Genomic DNA, 17,235 nt, shown 5'->3' on the forward strand with positions numbered 1-17,235 from the left:
AGAGTGCGAGTGTGAGGGAGAGTGTGTGGGAGGTTGCGCGCACGCACTCTTGAGGGAGCGGAGTAGTGTGTGTGGGGGCTTGCGGTAGAATGAAGTACTGAGGTGTCCATCCTTGATGGAGATGCGTGTGTCCAAATACAAGACTAATTCTAAAGAGTGGTCCATGGTTAGTCTGATGGTGGGATGAAACTTGTTGTTATTTCAATGATTCCTTTCCTGAGTTCAAGGGAAAAAATGTCGTCAATGTATTTGATGTACAGAGTTGGTCGGAAGTTCTGTGGAACAAAGGAGTCTTGTTCAAACTTGTGCATGAAAATGTTGACATGTTGGGGTGTAAATTTGATCCCCATGGTTTTTTTGTGTGGATAGATAGAGTATTGGTTGTCAAAGGTGAAGACATGGACACACACAAACACACACACTCTCACTCTCTCACTGTCTCAAGAGCGCATACACATACACTCCCACACACACACTCCCTCTCTCTCCCTCCAATTTGCCAGCACTTTATTACTCCAGTTGAAACAAGGTTTCTTTGCTGCACAGGACTCCTGATCAATGCTTCACACCAGATACATTGACTACATTTTCTTCCTTTGGTCTCATGGCGAGGAATCACTGAAACAACTACATAGTGATATCAACAAGTTTCATCCCACCATTAGATCTTCATGGACAACTGTTTAGAACCAATATCATTCTTGGACACGCGCATCTCCATTAAAGACGAACAGCTCAGTACTGCACTATCGCAAGCCCACGGATAACCTCATGATGCTGCACTTCGAACTTCCAACCTAAACATATTAAAACAGCCATCCCCTACAGACAAGTCCTATGCATGCACAGGATCTGCTCAGATGAGGAGGAATGCAATGAACACCTGAAGGTGCTGAAGGACGCCCTCAAGGATTGGATACGATGCTCAACTCATCAATCACCAGTTCCGATCTGCCACAGCGAAAACTGTAATGACCTCCTCAGAAAGAAGACCGGGATATGACCAATAAGATATCCTTCACCATCCTGTACTTCATGGGAATGGCGGGACTACACCATGTTCTTCGCATCTTGCAACACATTATCGATGATAACAAACACCTCACCAAGATTTTCCCTGCGCCTCCACTTCTCGCCTTCAAGCATTCTCCAAACCTTAAATAGACCATTGTTTACAGCAAACTGCCAGCCTCAGGACAACATTGACCACAGCTCCATACATCCCTGCCATGGCAACCACTGCAAGACATGTCAAAACATACACATGGATACTAGCATTACACATGGGGACACCATCTACCACATGCATGGCAGGTACTATGTGACTCTGCCAACGTTTGTCTATCACAAATGCTGCAGGCAGGAATGCACGGAGGCATGGTTCATTGGTGAAACCAACAACGGATGAATGGAGACCGTGCAACAATCACCAGACAGCGATGTTCCCTCTCAGGGGTTGATCTCCTTAACAGTCAAGGACATTTAGCCTCGGATGTTCACGGTGGACTTCGGGACACACAACAAGACAGAATTGCCGAACAGAGGCTGATAGCACACTCACTCACTCACCGGCATATACTCCCTCTCACAGAGGCTGATAGCGCACACACTCACTCACCCAACCACTCACTGCATATACTGCCTCTCACAAAGGCTGATAGCGCACTCACTCACACCTGTGTGCACACTCAAACGGGTACTCACACACATATACTCCTTCACGCTCACATGCGTGCACACACACCCCCACACTCTCTCTGTCATGCATTTGCTCACACACACTCCCTCTGTCACACATTCTCTCTCCCTCTCTCTCCCTCTCTCTCCCTCTCTCTCCCTCTCTCTCCCTCTCTCTCCCTCTCTCTCCTTCTCTCTCCCTCTCTCTCCCTCTCTCTCCCTCCCTCCCTCTCTCTCCCTCTCTCTCTCTCTCTCTCCCTCTCTCTCCCTCTCTCTCCCTCTCTCTCCCTCTCTCTCCCCCTCTCTCCCCCTCTCTCCCCCTCTCTCTCCCCCTCTCTCTCCCCCTCTCTCTCTCCCTCTCTCTCTCCCTCTCTCTCTCCCTCTCTCTCTCCCTCTCTCTCTCCCTCTCTCTCTCCCTCTCTCTCTCCCTCTCTCTCTCCCTCTCTCTCTCCCTCTCTCTCTCCCTCTCTCTCTCCCTCTCTCTCTCCCTCTCTCTCTTGCACACATACACAAATCTGTGGGGGTGGATTTACATTTGCGATTTGTACTTGCAGATATATTCTATTTTGTTCAAAAAGCGCACAATCTGTAGACAGTAGTCAATGTGGCATTCAATAAATTCCTACTTTGAAAATAAACCTAGTCTGACTCCAGGATGAGATACAAACAGATTTGAAACATGGCTTCACACCTAAAATGCATTGTCTGACCTAAGCTATTACCTTTATTCTGATAAAACCTGAAGTTATCTTCAGGCAGTGATTTGAAAGAAATTCTGGGATTTGCATATTAATAAATCAAAACCTACACCTCCATTCTAACTGGTAAGGACTTAATAGCCATCTAGGTTTGTACAATGCATTCACATTAGTTGTATTACTCTTTGATCTTTTACTTATAAATTCTGTGTCCGATGTATTCTCTCTCAGTAGCTGCCTGAGGAAGGAGTGGGGGCTCCGAAAGCTTGCAGTTTCAAATAAACCTGTTGGACTATATCCCAGTGTCATGTGATTTTTGACTCCAGTCCAACACCGGCACCTCAACATCGTATAAGATCAAAATCAAAGGAACAGAATTAGGTCATTCAGCCCATCAAGCTATTCTACCATTTAATCATGGCTGATATGTTTCACAACCCTGTTTTCCTGCCTCCTCCCCTTAATTCTTGATGCACTTACTAATCAGGAACCTATCTATCTTTGTCTTAAGTACATTCAAGGACTTTGTTTCCACACCCTTATATGGCAGTGAGTTCCACAGGTTAACCACCCTCTGGCTGAATAAATTCCTCCTCGTCTCAGTTCTAAAGTGTCAGTTCTTTCACTCTGAGGCCGTGTCCTCAGGTCCTAATCTCTCCTACTAGTTGAAACATTTTCTCCATTTCCACTCTATTCAGGTCTCTCAGTATTCTTTATGTTTCAATCAGCTCCTTCCTTATCCTTCTAAACTCCATCAAATACCTATCCAGAGTCTTCAATTACTCCACATATGACAAGCCCTTCATCCCCAGAATCATTATTGTAAACCTCCTCTGGACCCTTTCCAACACCAGTACATCTTTCCTTAGATACCAGGCCCAAATGTGCTCACAATGTTCCATAACTTCCACATCATCCATTTCCAACACTTCCCTTCTTTTCCCTGACCTCTCTGTCTCCAATTTGGGAAATAAACTATCCTCTGCTATCCACTACCAAACCACTGACTCCTATAGCTACCTTCATTACAGGTCATCACACCCCACGTCCTGTAAGGACTTCATCCCAGTTCCTTCCCCTATATCACATCTGTTTGAATGATGCTACCTTCCAAATCAGCACTGTTGACACGGCTTGCTTATACCATGACTGTGGTTGACAGGATCTTCAAATGCATCCAACCTATCACCCGTGCTTCCGGTCTTGCCCCTTCTCATCACTCACAACAACATAATCGGGTTCCCTTTGTCCTCACTTTTCATCCCACCAGCCTTGGCATTCAAAGGATCGTTCTCTGCCATTTCAGGCAAATCCAGCAGAACGCCACCACCAAACACATCTTCCCCCTCACTCTGCCTGACTGCATTTTGCAGGGATTGTTCCCTCCAGGACACCAAAGATCATTCCACAACCACCAACACCATCCCTCCTCATCATGGCACCTTCCCACGTAACTGCAGAAGGTGCAACACCTGCCCTTTCACCACCTCATTGCTCACTATCCAAGTGCCTAAACAGTCCTTCCAGGTGAGCAGCATTTCACCTGTACTATCTCCAATCTTGTGTATTGTATTCGCTGCACCCAATGTGGCCTACTCTGCATCGGAGAAACCAAATGTAGACTGGGTGACGACTTTGTGGAGAACCTTCAGTCTGTGCACAAGCAAGACCCCAACCTTCCCGTAGCTGGTCATTTTAACACATCATCATGCTCGCATGCCCACATGTCTGTCCTCTGCATGCTGCTGTGTTCCAATGAATCACATCTCATCTTCAGACTAGGCACTTTACAGCTGCCTGGACTTAATTTAAAAGTGTTGAATTCAATATTAGGGACTATTTCTTTCCTTTCTTTTATCTTATCATGTCCTTCCCTCCGCCATCCCACTTTCAAGTCTAGTAGGTGACACACCATTGTTCTGCCATTCTCACGTTCTGACCACTTAATGTAAGCTACTTTTCTCCACCATCACCCTACACCCACTAACCCCACCACCAATCCCCACAAACTATAGCATAAATACTGTCCCTCCATACTTCACCAGCTGTGATGGAGAGTCATCCAGACTCAAAACATTAGCTTGCTCTCCATGAATGCGGCCTGATCTGCTGTGATCTCCAGCGTTTGTTGTTTTCAGCACAATGTTCCAAATGTAATCTGCCCGGACCCTTATGCAGCCTCAGCAGTACATTTCTACTCAAGTATTTTAGCTCTCTTGAAATGAATGCTAACAGTGTATTTGCCTTCCTAACTGCTATCTGAACCTGCATGTTAGTCTGTAGGGAATCCTGCACTAGGATGCCTAAGTTTCAGATTTCTGAAACCTTTTCCCATTTAGAAAATAGTCTACATCTCTGTACTTCCTACCAAAATGCATAACTTCACACTTTCCCCACATTGCATCCTAACTGCCACTTCATTGCCCCCTGTTTATCATGTCCAAGTCCTTCTGCAGTCGCCCCATTTCCTCAATGCTACTTGTCTGTCCATCTACCTTTGTGTCATCTGCAAACTTAGCAACAATGCCTTCAGTTCCTTCGTCCAGATGGTTAATGTATAATGTGAATAGTTAAGGTCCCAACACTGATCCCTATAGAACTCCACTAGTCACCAGCTGCCATTCCTGAAAAAGAGTCATTTAGCCTTAGTCTCCACTTGCTCCCAATCAGCAAATCCTCTTTCTTACCAGTACCTTGCCGTTGCCACTATGGATTGTTATCTTATTTAGCAGCCTCCTGTGCGCCACCTTGACACAGTCCTTCTGCAAATCCAAATAGATCACGTCCACTGGCTATACTTTGTCTAATTTGCTCATTACCACCTCAAAGCATTCTAACAGCTCTGTCAGGCTTGACCTCCCCTGGATGAAACCGTACTGATTTAGCTCTATTTTACAATGCATGTACAAGTACTCAGCAATTGCATTCTTATTAATGGTCTCAGTTTCCTGTTTCTGCCTGCTCCCTTCTTAAACAGTGCTGCTACTATCACCCATTTTCTAGTCCTCTGGAGTCCCTGACTCCAGTGTTTCCTGAAAGATCAGCACCAATGCCTCTAGAATCTCTTCAGCTAAAGCTTTCTGAACTCCGGGGTGCAGTCCATATGGACTGACTGTTTTTTATAGTCTTCATACCTTTTAACTTTCCCAGCACCTTCTCCTTAATGATGGCCACTACACTCATCTCTGCTTCCTGACTCTCTTGAAGTTCCAGTATATTGTTGGTGCCTTCAACTGTGAAAACTGATGCAAAGTACCGATTCAGTTCATCCACCATTTCTTTGTTCCCTATTACTATTTCAGCAGCCTCATTTTCCAGCGGTCCAATGTCAGCTCTTGCCTCGCTTACCTTTTAGATATCTAAAAAAGACACTTGTAGTCTTTGATATTACCAGCTAACTGGGCCCACCTACCTTATTGTTTTTTTAGTTTCCTGTACAAGTTTTTAAAGGCTTCCCAATCCTCTTGTCTTCCACAAATCATCTTCATGTTGCAAGTTTTTTCTTTTGCATTTATGCTATCTGTGTCTTACCTTGCTTGCCAAGATTGCCTTATTCTCCCCTTGCTATGCTGCTGCTTTTCGGGATGAATTTCTGCCAAGCTTCTTGAATTGCCCGTAGAAACTTATGCCATTGCTGCTCCACTGTCTTCATTACTAGACTCTTCTTCCAATCAATTCTGGCCAACTCCTCCCTCATGTCTTTTTAGTTACCTTTACTCCAGTTGTAATACTCAATTACATCTGATTCAATCTTCTCCCTCTCAAACTATAGGGTAAATTTATCATACTTTGGTCACTGGTCCCTCCTTCACCTTAAGCTCCCTAATCAAGTCTGCCTTATTTCACATCACCAGATCCAGAATTGCGTGTTTCTTAGTGGGCTGTACTACAAGCTGCTCCAACAAAAATCTCATAGACATTCCATCAAATCTTTATCTTGAGATCCTTTGATTACCAACCTGAATTTTCCTGCATATTGAAGTCCCCCATGGTAATTGTAATCGGGCATTTATTACATGCCTTTTCTATCTCCTGATTTATTTTCTTCAGCATGTCCTGACTACTATACTACTAGGAGGCCTGTAAATGTTCTTGATGAAGGGTTCCTGCCCGAAATGTCGATTTTCCTGCTCCTCAGATGCTGCCTGACCTACTGTGCTTTTCCAGCATCACTGTAATCTTGGCCTGTAAATAACTCCCATTCAGGTCCTTTTTTCCTTTGTGGTTCCTCAACTCGATCTGTACAGATTGTACATTTTCCGACTCTCACTTCTTGCTATCGATTTTAATTTAGTTTCTTAGTAGGAAGACAATTCTACCCTCTTTGCTCATCTACCTGTCCTTTTTGATATTGGATATTTAGTTCCCAGCTCTGATCCCTTTACAGCCACATCTCTGGATACTCACAACATTGTACCTGTCAATTTCAGTCTGCGCTACAAGCTTATTTACTTTATTTCGTATACTGCATGCAATTAAGTACAGAACCTCAGTCCTGCATTAATTGCCTTCTCATAATTGTTTTTCTTATCTTCTGTGCCTGATGTTAGATTCCTGTTCTTACTCTGTAAGAACTAACTGTTCTTACTCTCTGTCCTATTACATATTTCTCATATCTGCGAATGTTATTAATATCTAGAAATCAGCAATCTTTCTTGAAAATATTCCTTGATTGAGCTTATTAAAAGAGCAATATAAATTTGCAAATTGTTTTGTTTTTCTCTGCTATCACTGCATTTGTGTTCCAGGCATGATTCAATGACTCTTTGTAGAAATCATTGGGGCAGATATTAGTTTTCAACTCCAATGACAACAGATGTCAACACAATAAATTTCATAAGTTCTTGTATGATAGCTGTTGCAGAAATGCTTTGTTTCATAATTTCAAATTATATATAATTAGTAGGTTTGTCATTTTCATAGAAAACTCAGCCTCTATTTCATTTGACTGTCAGTAACTCCTTGTTGAAGATTGTCAAATGTGAATAGTGACAACTTATTTTCTAACATTTTTATTCAAGGAAAAGTCACTTCAGATCTAAATATTGAGTCAGCTGATTAGAAAGTTCTATTGTATTTCCGAAGATTCATACTTCCTATCTCACTCCTTTCTCCCTCCATTCCCTCTTCAGTTTGAAAAACACGATCCAACTAGTTTATTACTGAGCAAATAAATGCTAAGTTGATAGTCAAGGGTCGTGTGGTAGTGACCCCTGATGGTAGTGTCCTGTCCCTGCTACTGATTAGGCCCTGTGTGTATCATCTGAAAAATATCAGCAATCTTTTAAACATTATCTTTTAAACATAATTCATACGGAGGAGAAAATCAGCCCATTATTGCTGTTTTATAAATCTTTGCTAATCCATACCAATTTCTTCATGACCTGCAACCCACTTTACCTTGTTGCAGCTTGTATTCTCTGATCTTTCAACTGCTGGGTATTTCACCATTTCACGATTTCCCACATGCTTCCAAAGGTATAGCAGCCAGAGTTGGCAGAGGCTGAACTCGTGTTACATAAAGAGTTGTAGAGTCATAGAGAAGTACAGCAGAGAAACAGACCCTTCGGTCCAACTCATCCATGCTGATCAGATATCTCAACCTAATCTAGTCCCATTTGCCAGCACTTGGCCCATACCCCTCTAAACCCTTTCTATTCATTTACCCATCCAGATGTCTTTTAAATGTTTGCAATTGTACCAGCCTCCACCACATCCTCTGGCAGCTCATTCCATACACGCACCATCCTCTGTGTGAAAAAGTTGCCCCTTAGGTCTCTTTTATATCTTTCCCCTCTCACCCTAAACCTATGCCCTCTAGTTCTGGACTCTCCCACCCCAGGCTTTGTCTACTTATCCTATTCACGCCCCTCATGATTTTATAAACCTCTGTGAGGTCATCCCTCAGCCTTTGACATTCCAGGGAAAACAGCCCCAGCAGATTCAGTCTCTCCCTATAGCTCAAATCTTCCAATCCTGCCAAAATCCTTGTAAGTCTTTTCTGAACACTTTCAAGTTTCACAACATCCTTTTGGTAGGAAGGAATCCAGAATTGCACGCAATATTCTAAAAGTGGCCTAACCAACATCCTGTACAGCCGCAACATGATTTCCCAATCCTATACTCACTGCTTTGACCAATAAAGGAAAGCATATTAAACGTCGCCTTCACTATCCTAACTACCTGCGACTCTACTTTCAAGAAGCTATGAACCTGCACTCCAAGGTCTTTTTGTTCAGCAACACTCCCTAGGACCTTACCGTTAAGTATATACATCCTGCTAAGGTTTGCTTTCCCAAAATGCAGCACCTTTTATTTATTTAAATTAAACTCCATCCATTCTGCCACTCCTCATCCATTGGCCTATCTGATCAAGATCCTGTTGTACTCTGAAGTAACCTTCTTCGCTGTCCACCGCACCTCCAATTTTGCTGTCATCTGCAAACTTACTAACTATACCTCCTATGTTCATATCCAGTCATCATATTTCAACTTGTTTTTGTACTTGCCCCTATTTATAAAGTTCAGGGTCTATTTTAACCACTTTTTTCAGCCACTACGCTGCCACCTCCAATGATTTGTGCAGTTATTGTAACCCCAGGTTCCTCTTCTCTAGAATTCTCTTTAGTATTACATTCATTATTTTTTTAATGGCCTCATCATTCTTCCTACTAATTAGATTAGATTACTTACAGTGTGGAAACAGGCCCTTCAGCCCAACAAGTCCACACCGCCCCGCCGAAGCGCAACCCACCCATACCCCTACATTTACCCCTTACCTAACACTATGGGCAATTTAGCATGGCCAATTCACCTAACCTGCACATCTTTGGACTGTGGGAGGAAACCGGAGCACCCGGAGGAAACCCACGCAGACACGGGGAGAACGTGCAAACTCCACACAGTCAGTCACCTGAGGCAGGAATTGAACCCGGGTCTCTAGCGCTGTGAGGCAGCAGTGCTAACCACTGTGCCACCGTGCCGCCCCCAATGTTCCATGTCACTTTCTCTGCATTAAATTCCCTCAGTCTGGATTAGTTCATCCATTTTGCCAGTCCTTCTATGTTTGTTCGGATTTTGTCATGGTTTACCATGTTTCCAAGTTTTTGTGTCATCTGCACATTTTGAAACTGTGCTGCACAGCCAAACCTAGATCATTATTATGTATCAAGAGAAACAGGGCTCCAGTGCCGACATCTAGGGAACACCACTGTAAATCTACATCCATTATGAGAAACAAAGGTTCAGAATTACTTGTTTTGTCATTCAGCCAACTTTGTATCAATGTTTTTTGTTACATTTCATGGACTTCAACTTAGCTGACTGAAATAACTGCACAGGGGGCAGTATTCCATTACCAAGTCACCCTTTATTTACATGTGAAAAGTACACTGGCTTTGGCCAGCCAGCTCGGAGTCAGTCCTCTGAACTGAGGAGATTCTAAATCCTCGTTAATATTGGTTAGCTAGGGCTTTCCTGATTGGCCCAGGCTATCAACCTCAATCAAAACTTTGTAGTCAACGAGGTTCCAATCCCTACATCTCTCCCCTCCTAATTCTGGGAATATAGGCCTGATCTTTCTCTTGTAGCTTTTCCTGGCATGTTTTTGTTCAACTGGCAATTTCTCAAATTTGGACTCTGACCACAAGCATAGTGTACTGGACTGTAGCCCATCTCTAGCGTCTGAAGCACCTCGGGAGAGTTTCCTCCTCTTCTTTCAGTGATCATGGTATCAAGATAGCATCCATTTCGGACTCGGAGGTTTGCTCGATACTAGACAGTGGGGGAGAACCTACGGTTTCTGAGGGGCTAGGTATGTTTTTCTCTTGCCCCATTTGCGAGGTAACAGCTTTCAGGTGATCCATGTGTTTGTTCAGGACTGTATCACCTGCCCGAATTTTGTAAGTGACAGGACCTGACCTCGCATCAACCTCATCTCTTAGCCATAGAGGGCCGATTCCAATCGCGATGGCCCTTCTGTTTCCCTATTGCCACTTAGCTTTCCGAGGATAGGATCTTTTTGTGTCCACAGTCAGATATTGTCAGTGGTGACTAGAAAGGTATCCAGGAGGTTTAAAACCATAATGGACTTTTCCAGTGGAGGCATCACTGGTGGAGTATCTGCCAGTGGGAGGCAGCTCAAGGCATCCGGATTAGCCACTTGGCTTCCTGGATGGTGTATGCACTGAGAATAAGGGCCCAACACTTAATTCTACTGGAAGCTATGGGCAGCAATGCCTTGTCTTCCTTCAGTAGCCCTAACAAGGCTTTGTGATCTGTTACTAAGACAAATTCCCATCCATAAAGGTATTGGTGGAACTTACTCACACGAAAGAAGACCACCAAAGCTTCCTTCTCAATCTGGGCATATTTGCATTCAGCATCAGCCAATGTCTGGGAAGCATCCGCTTTTGGGCGTTCATCTCTGTTGGGACACTAGTGAGCCAACACTGCCCTGATGTGTATGGGGAGGCATCGCTTATCATCTGTACTTCTTGCTTTGGGTCATAGTGGGCCAACACGTTGGATAATAGCTGCATTTTCACTTCCCTAAAGGCTACTTCTTGACCATGACCATTTCCAAGGCTGACCCTTTTTCAATTGCAGGTGTAAGTGTCCCAAGTGGAGGCCAGGTTACGTATGAATTTCCTGTAATATTCATTAGTACAAGGGAAGACCTGAGCTTCAGTACAGATGTGGGAGCTGGGGCTCCTTTGATTGCCCTCACTTTATCCTTTAACAAGTGTAACACATTTGGGGTGCCTGGAGCACACATCCTTCTCAGGCGCGTACCCACCTGGAGGAATTGTTTAAGTATTTGTTCAAGTGCTTTTTATCGGTCTTCCCTATTATTAGTGTATCAACCAGATAAATTCCAACCTGGGGTGGCCCTTGTAAAATGTTCTCCATGGACACAAGCTGATGGTACCCCAAATGGTAGTCGTGTATATTGGTATAACCACTTATGCATATTAATTGTAGCATACTCCTGGGACTCCTCATCCAGTTGAATTGCATGTATACATAGCTCTTGTCCAGCTTCATAAAGGACAAGACACGCACACACCCATACAGTCTATGCGAGGCATTGGGTGAGAAGTGGTTTACCATTTGCTTAAAATCCCCATAAAGGAGAACTGAGCCTTCAGGCTTCATAATTGATACAACAGGTGTTGCCCATACTGCAAACTGCACTGGTTTGGTGATTCATTCACTCTCCAGCCTTCTGATTTGCACCTCTAGTTTTGCCCGCAAGGCAAATGGCACCGGGGGGGCCTTGCAAAATCGTGGAATTGCTTCCTGGTCAACATGTAAATTGGCTTTGGCCCCTTTGATAGTTCCAAGCCCTTCCTGAAAATCTCCTGGGTATTTCACTAGGACTTTAATGAGGCAACCATTTTCTAATCGAAAAATGTTGAGCCAATATAGGCAAATCTTTCTCAACCAATTCCACCCCAATATGCTTGAGCCCAAGTCTTTTACTACCATTGGTGGTAACTCCATCAACCTGTCCTCATAGACTGGAACTGAAGTCGTACCCTTAACTTGAAACGGTTCCCCAGTGTATGTTCTCAGTCTGGCTGAGCAAAGTCAAGGGTTGGAGCTCCGAATTAATCTTGTTAAAGACAGCTTCTACAATCACAGATGAAGCTGTGCCGGTATCGACCTCCACAGGAACTGGGTGACCATTTATCCAAACATTAATTTTAATTGGTTTTGATTTGGACGTTGCTAAGCAATTGAATTGTTCAACCTACATAGTAGAGGGACTGTCCAGGGTGTGCACTCTCCTGTGTACTGGCCTATGAATATTGTTACTCAAGTCAGGCCTTGTAGGACTACTTTGCTGTCAACTCCACGTACTAGCAGCAACTACAACAGCTTGCCAGCCCAGATCCTGAAGAGCGTTTTAGCTACTTAGCCGAGACTTTGCTGTGTTGTGGGGTTCTTCTGCCTTAGGGTCTCTCTGCTCAGGATTTGCCCTACGTGAGGCTCTGTGATTCCTACACTCGAGTGGTGTTCTCCAAGCTCAGTCAGACAGGTGAGGGTGTCTACTTCTATTGGGATGCCCTGTAGTTCCCATGTTCCACTTGCCACATTTTCTAATGACAAAGCCAATTGTAATGCCTGTTTGAAGTCCAGTTGGGCTTCCGCTAGTAAGTGCTTCCGCATGATTTTGTCATTAATCTCACGTAGCAAGCGGTCTCTCAGCATCTCATTCAGGGCTAACTCAAAATCACATGCTTCTGTCTTGTCTTAACCTTGTCAGGAGTTCTGATATTATGCTGGAGATCAGAGTCAAAAAGTGTGGTTCTGGAAAAGCGCATCTGGTCAGGCAGCATCCAAGGACCAGGAGAGCTCCTGTTGCTTGGACGCTGCCAGATCAGCTGTGCTTTTCCAGCACCACACTTTTTGACCCTGCTTCAGTATCTGAGGAGTTGTGACTGGTGCTGAACATTGTGCCATTATCGGCGAATGTCCCCACTTCTGACCTTGTGCTGAAGGTACTGTCAGATGAGCCTTAGTAGCTTGTTGTCAGTGCATCTTGTAGATGGTACACATTACTGTCACTGTATATCACTGGTGCAAGGAGTGAATATTTAAAGTTTTGGATGGAGTGCCAATCAAACGGTTGTTTTGACATCGATGTTGTTGAGCTACATGAGGTTTGTTGAAGCTGCATTTATTCAGGCAAGTGGAGAGTATTCAATCACAGATTCACACCGTGTAGGTAGTGCACAGGCTTTGGCAGTCAGGCGGTGCATCACAGCCTCTGACCTACTCTTTGTAGCCATATTATTTATATGGCTGATCCAGTTTCATTTCTGATCAAAGGTAAACCCTCAGGATATTCATAGTGAGGAATTCAGCGATGGTCAAGAGACAATGGTTGTATTCTTTTATGTTGAAAATGGTGATTGCTTGAAATTTGTGTGGGATGAATGTTACTTGCCATTTAGCCCAGTCCTGAAAGTTATCCAAGTCTTGCTGCATTTGGACATGGATTGTTTCAGTATCTGCTGAGTCGTGAATGGTATTGAACATTGTGCAGTCATGTATGAACATTCCCAACTCTCATCTTCTGCTGGAGGAAAGGTCATTGATGAAGCAGCTGAAGATGGTTGGGCCTAGGACATTATCCTGAGGAACCTGGGGCTCTTGTGGCACCATGGAAGTGTCCCTATTTCTGAGCTAACAGGTACCACTTGCTGTAGAGGTGTGTAATAGATTTGAAATTCTACACCCTGAGGAACTCCTACTGAGACGATTGACCTCCATCATTCTATCTGGCAAGTATGACTCCAACCAGCAGAGAGTTTTGCAACTGATCTCCGTTGACTCCAGATTTGTTAGAGCTTCTAGAAGTCACACTTAGTCAATCGTGTTTTGATGTCAAGGGTAGTTACCCTTCCTTCCCCTTTTTAAAGCACTTCCTGTTCCTCCTTTCCATTTCTGTTTCCTGAAGAAGCTGTTATTTGATTTGATCAGATGGAATTTGAAAATAAATTTTAAGATGCAATAAACTGCACATAATTTGTGAGTAGAAAAACATCTATAAGGTTAGCTTTCTGGTAAATCTGTGCTTACAAGATTATCATGAGATGAGCTATCATGAGATTTCCATGTGTTAAATAGTGTGGTTTTGTAGATCTATAAATTCAAATAAGCTCATTTTAAAGAAATTACCTCAATGTGTTGGGATAATTCATTTCCTGTTGCAAATCTCATACAGTTTTTATTTCCTGTGGCATGCTCCTTCTTCATTCCTTTTTAGTTTGTTGAAAGGATGCAGACACTGGTTTTTCTGTTACAGCTACTTAAAAGGAAGTAGCAAAATTTTTAAAAATAAGATTATTGTTCAGTGCTTTATTTTATTTGTCCAGAATGAAAGATTGTTTCCTAGATTCTTTGTTAAAAACAAACAGCAGGGCTCCCATCTTCTTACCTTCAAATTCACAACCTTTGCTGACTACACACGACAATAGTTGAAATATATATTTCTTAATCTTTGCAAAACTAGAATTGGCTTTGAAGTCTTTTCCACTTTGTGATCTAAGTTAATTATGTTTCTATTCCCTTCATGCCAAGTCCTACAACATCAGTTTGAAGAGCTCTGATCTGCTGGCACCTTTACTAACAATTTCGTTTCATAACCTCACTTTTTTCATCTGCTCTTGCTTAATACACATTCACAAGTAAATTATTTTATGTTTCCTCATTTGTTTCTAGTCAGTCATTCATTTTCTGAACTTTGCTTACCATTGATGTTTATCTCCAAAGTTCATTGCATTTGCAGAATCCAATAAGTATCTCATATTTTTTTCAATTTTCAGTACAAGTAATCAAATAGAATGATATGTTTAGAAATGGAGGGAAAAGATAATTTCAGGAGTCAGTTATACTAGTTCCATGGAAAAAGAATTTTTCGACTTGCACAATGTTAACAATTCATTACTCTATCCTTGCATTCTAATATAAGCACATAAGAAGCGAAAGTAGACTACGTGGCCTCTTGAAAATCTACTCTCGCATTTATTAAGTGCATGGTTGAAGTTTCAATCCACCTTCAACTTCTTGGCTTATCACATATCACATCATTAATTTCCTTGCTGTCCAACACCATTATTCATCTCTGAAATACCACAATCCTCAGAGATGAAGAATTCCACATGCTCACAATTCTATACATAGAATCATACAATCCCCATAGTGTGGAAGCAGGCCATTTGACCATTGAGTCCAAACTGACTCCTCTGATGAGCTACCCACTTTACCTATCCCTGGGATCCTGCATTTACTATGGCTAATCTACCTAGCCTATACATCACTGGACAGTTTGGCATGGCCAAACTGTCTAACCTGCACTCTTTTGGACTGTGGGAGGAAATGGAGCACCCGGAGGAAACCCATGCAGATGTGGGGAGAACACGCAAACTAATAACACATGCATGAGTATATGTGAGTGAGCTGTAAGTCATCTGTTACTATTGCCACTGTTCAGTTTATTGTCATCAATGTCAATCAAAAGTGCATCTCCCTGAAATGCTGTTCTACCTTTTAATACTGCAGAACTTCCGATGTGTTCTTGGACCAAACAAGGCATGTATTTTTATTTTTGCAGGTGAATATAATCCCCATAATCGCCAAAGCAGACACAATCTCCAAGAGCGAATTACATAAATTCAAGATAAAAATCATGAGTGAATTGGTCAGTAATGGTGTGCAGATTTACCAGTTCCCAACAGATGATGAAACTGTTGCTGAGATCAATTCGACAATGAATGTAAGTTGTAATTACTTGTGAGGGGAGGGGGTATATTTTCTTTTTTGATATTTCAATTGCTTTACACTTTTTTGCCATCTAATTTGTTATATCTTTAAACAAACCATGAAATTGTATTAGAATAAATGTGTTCAGTTTCAGGGTTGTAATGCCATTTTGTCGCAGTAACTTCAGAAGCGGGAAGATGTTGTGGTTCTTTGAGACAGTATGCTTTGGGGCAAGCATTAACATTTTGAACTTCACTACCTACTCTTAAAGAAAAAATGTTTTCTGTTTACAGTTGTCAAATATTCATGAGGATTGTATTTTAGAATTGATGTGTTTTACATTTCAAAGTTAGGCATTGTAGTAGGGTTTTGTTCTTTATATACTTGCAATGCCATTTGTTTGAATTGAAAAACATGCTCCATGTCAAAGAAAGAATTTCCATGTTAACAGACATTCCAGTGGAATGTACTGTTGCGGTTTCATTCTGATGCTGACTAATGCGGGAAGAACTAACTTTTTTACTTTCTGTCCAGGGTCATCTTCCATTTGCTGTTGTTGGCAGCACTGAAGAAATAAAGATTGGTAATAAAATGGCAAAAGCTCGGCAGTATCCCTGGGGAGTTGTCCAGGGTATGTTTGAAGAAGATGCATCTTTCTTTTTAAATGCCCTTCCTCTGTTTCATGTATTTAATGATTGAACGAACAATTGTGAGATTGTGTGATTACCCATTAATCAGGGGTAAACATGGGGTAGGGAAATGGGTCTGGGTGGGTTACTGTTCAGAGGGTTGGTGTGACTTGTTGGGCCGAAGAGACTGTTTCCACATTGTAGGTATTTTAAACCATTTGACAAGGTAAAAGTGTAATATGAAAATGCCCTCAGTCTGTAATCATTAATTTGTGGAAATGTTAAGAAACTTGATTTTTTTATACTTTAAACTTCGTTGAAAGAAATCAGTTATTGACAAGAAAATGTTTCCCTTTTTTTCCTTTCATGGGAAAAATAAACAACTTTATAGTGGAGAATGAAAGCCACTGTGACTTTGTAAAGCTCCGTGAAATGTTGATTCGTGTAAATATGGAGGATCTAAGGGAGCAAACACATGCACGCCATTATGAACTGTACAGACGTTGCAAACTGGAGGAAATGGGATTTAAAGACACTGATCCAGACAGCAAACCATTCAGGTACAGAAATGAATTTAAAGTTGTTGGCGTTTGATCTCTTGATATTTGATATTTTTCTATTTCAAATCAAAATATGTTGTATAGTGTTGATTTATTGAAATCCATTGGAATAGAAAATAGTTTTTTAATGTCCTGTAAGAACTTAGGTTTATGATGGTGAATTTTAAAATGTGAGCTTTTGCACTTGAGACATTTGCTATATCTGTCACTGGTTTTATGATCATGTAATATCAAGTTTACCAATTAGGGAGGCCCTGGTTGTGGATGCATGTCCAAAGTTTCATTCATTGAATTCAAATAGTGCAATGTTAGGGGCAGTATAGCAACTTCAGAGTCCCTGAGCAAGAAAGGGAACATTGATTGATTCATTATTCTGATCATATTTATTAATAGCCGAAA

At 42.3% G+C, this 17,235-nt stretch overlaps 1 protein-coding gene across 19 annotated transcripts in view; it reads left to right on the forward strand.

Moving 5' to 3' along the window:
• Positions 1 to 17,235, forward strand: part of LOC122552637 (septin-11) — a 141,523-nt gene that overhangs the window by 101,062 nt on the left and 23,226 nt on the right. For all 19 annotated transcript variants that reach the window (XR_015756943.1, XR_015756944.1, XR_015756945.1 and 16 more), the window contains 3 exons: positions 15,499 to 15,660; positions 16,182 to 16,278; positions 16,668 to 16,836. Coding sequence is in view for 16 of the 19 variants with exons in the window: in XM_087986183.1 (XP_087842309.1) it covers positions 15,499 to 15,660; positions 16,182 to 16,278; positions 16,668 to 16,836 (428 nt within the window). In the remaining 3 variants the exon portion in view is untranslated. The remainder of the gene's footprint in view (positions 1 to 15,498; positions 15,661 to 16,181; positions 16,279 to 16,667; positions 16,837 to 17,235) is intronic.

This window comes from Chiloscyllium plagiosum, unplaced genomic scaffold, assembly GCF_037043375.1.
Source record: "Chiloscyllium plagiosum isolate Xiang-an unplaced genomic scaffold, Cpla_swu_hap1 HiC_scaffold_1, whole genome shotgun sequence".
In the NCBI taxonomy this organism is placed as follows: domain Eukaryota; kingdom Metazoa; phylum Chordata; class Chondrichthyes; order Orectolobiformes; family Hemiscylliidae; genus Chiloscyllium; species Chiloscyllium plagiosum.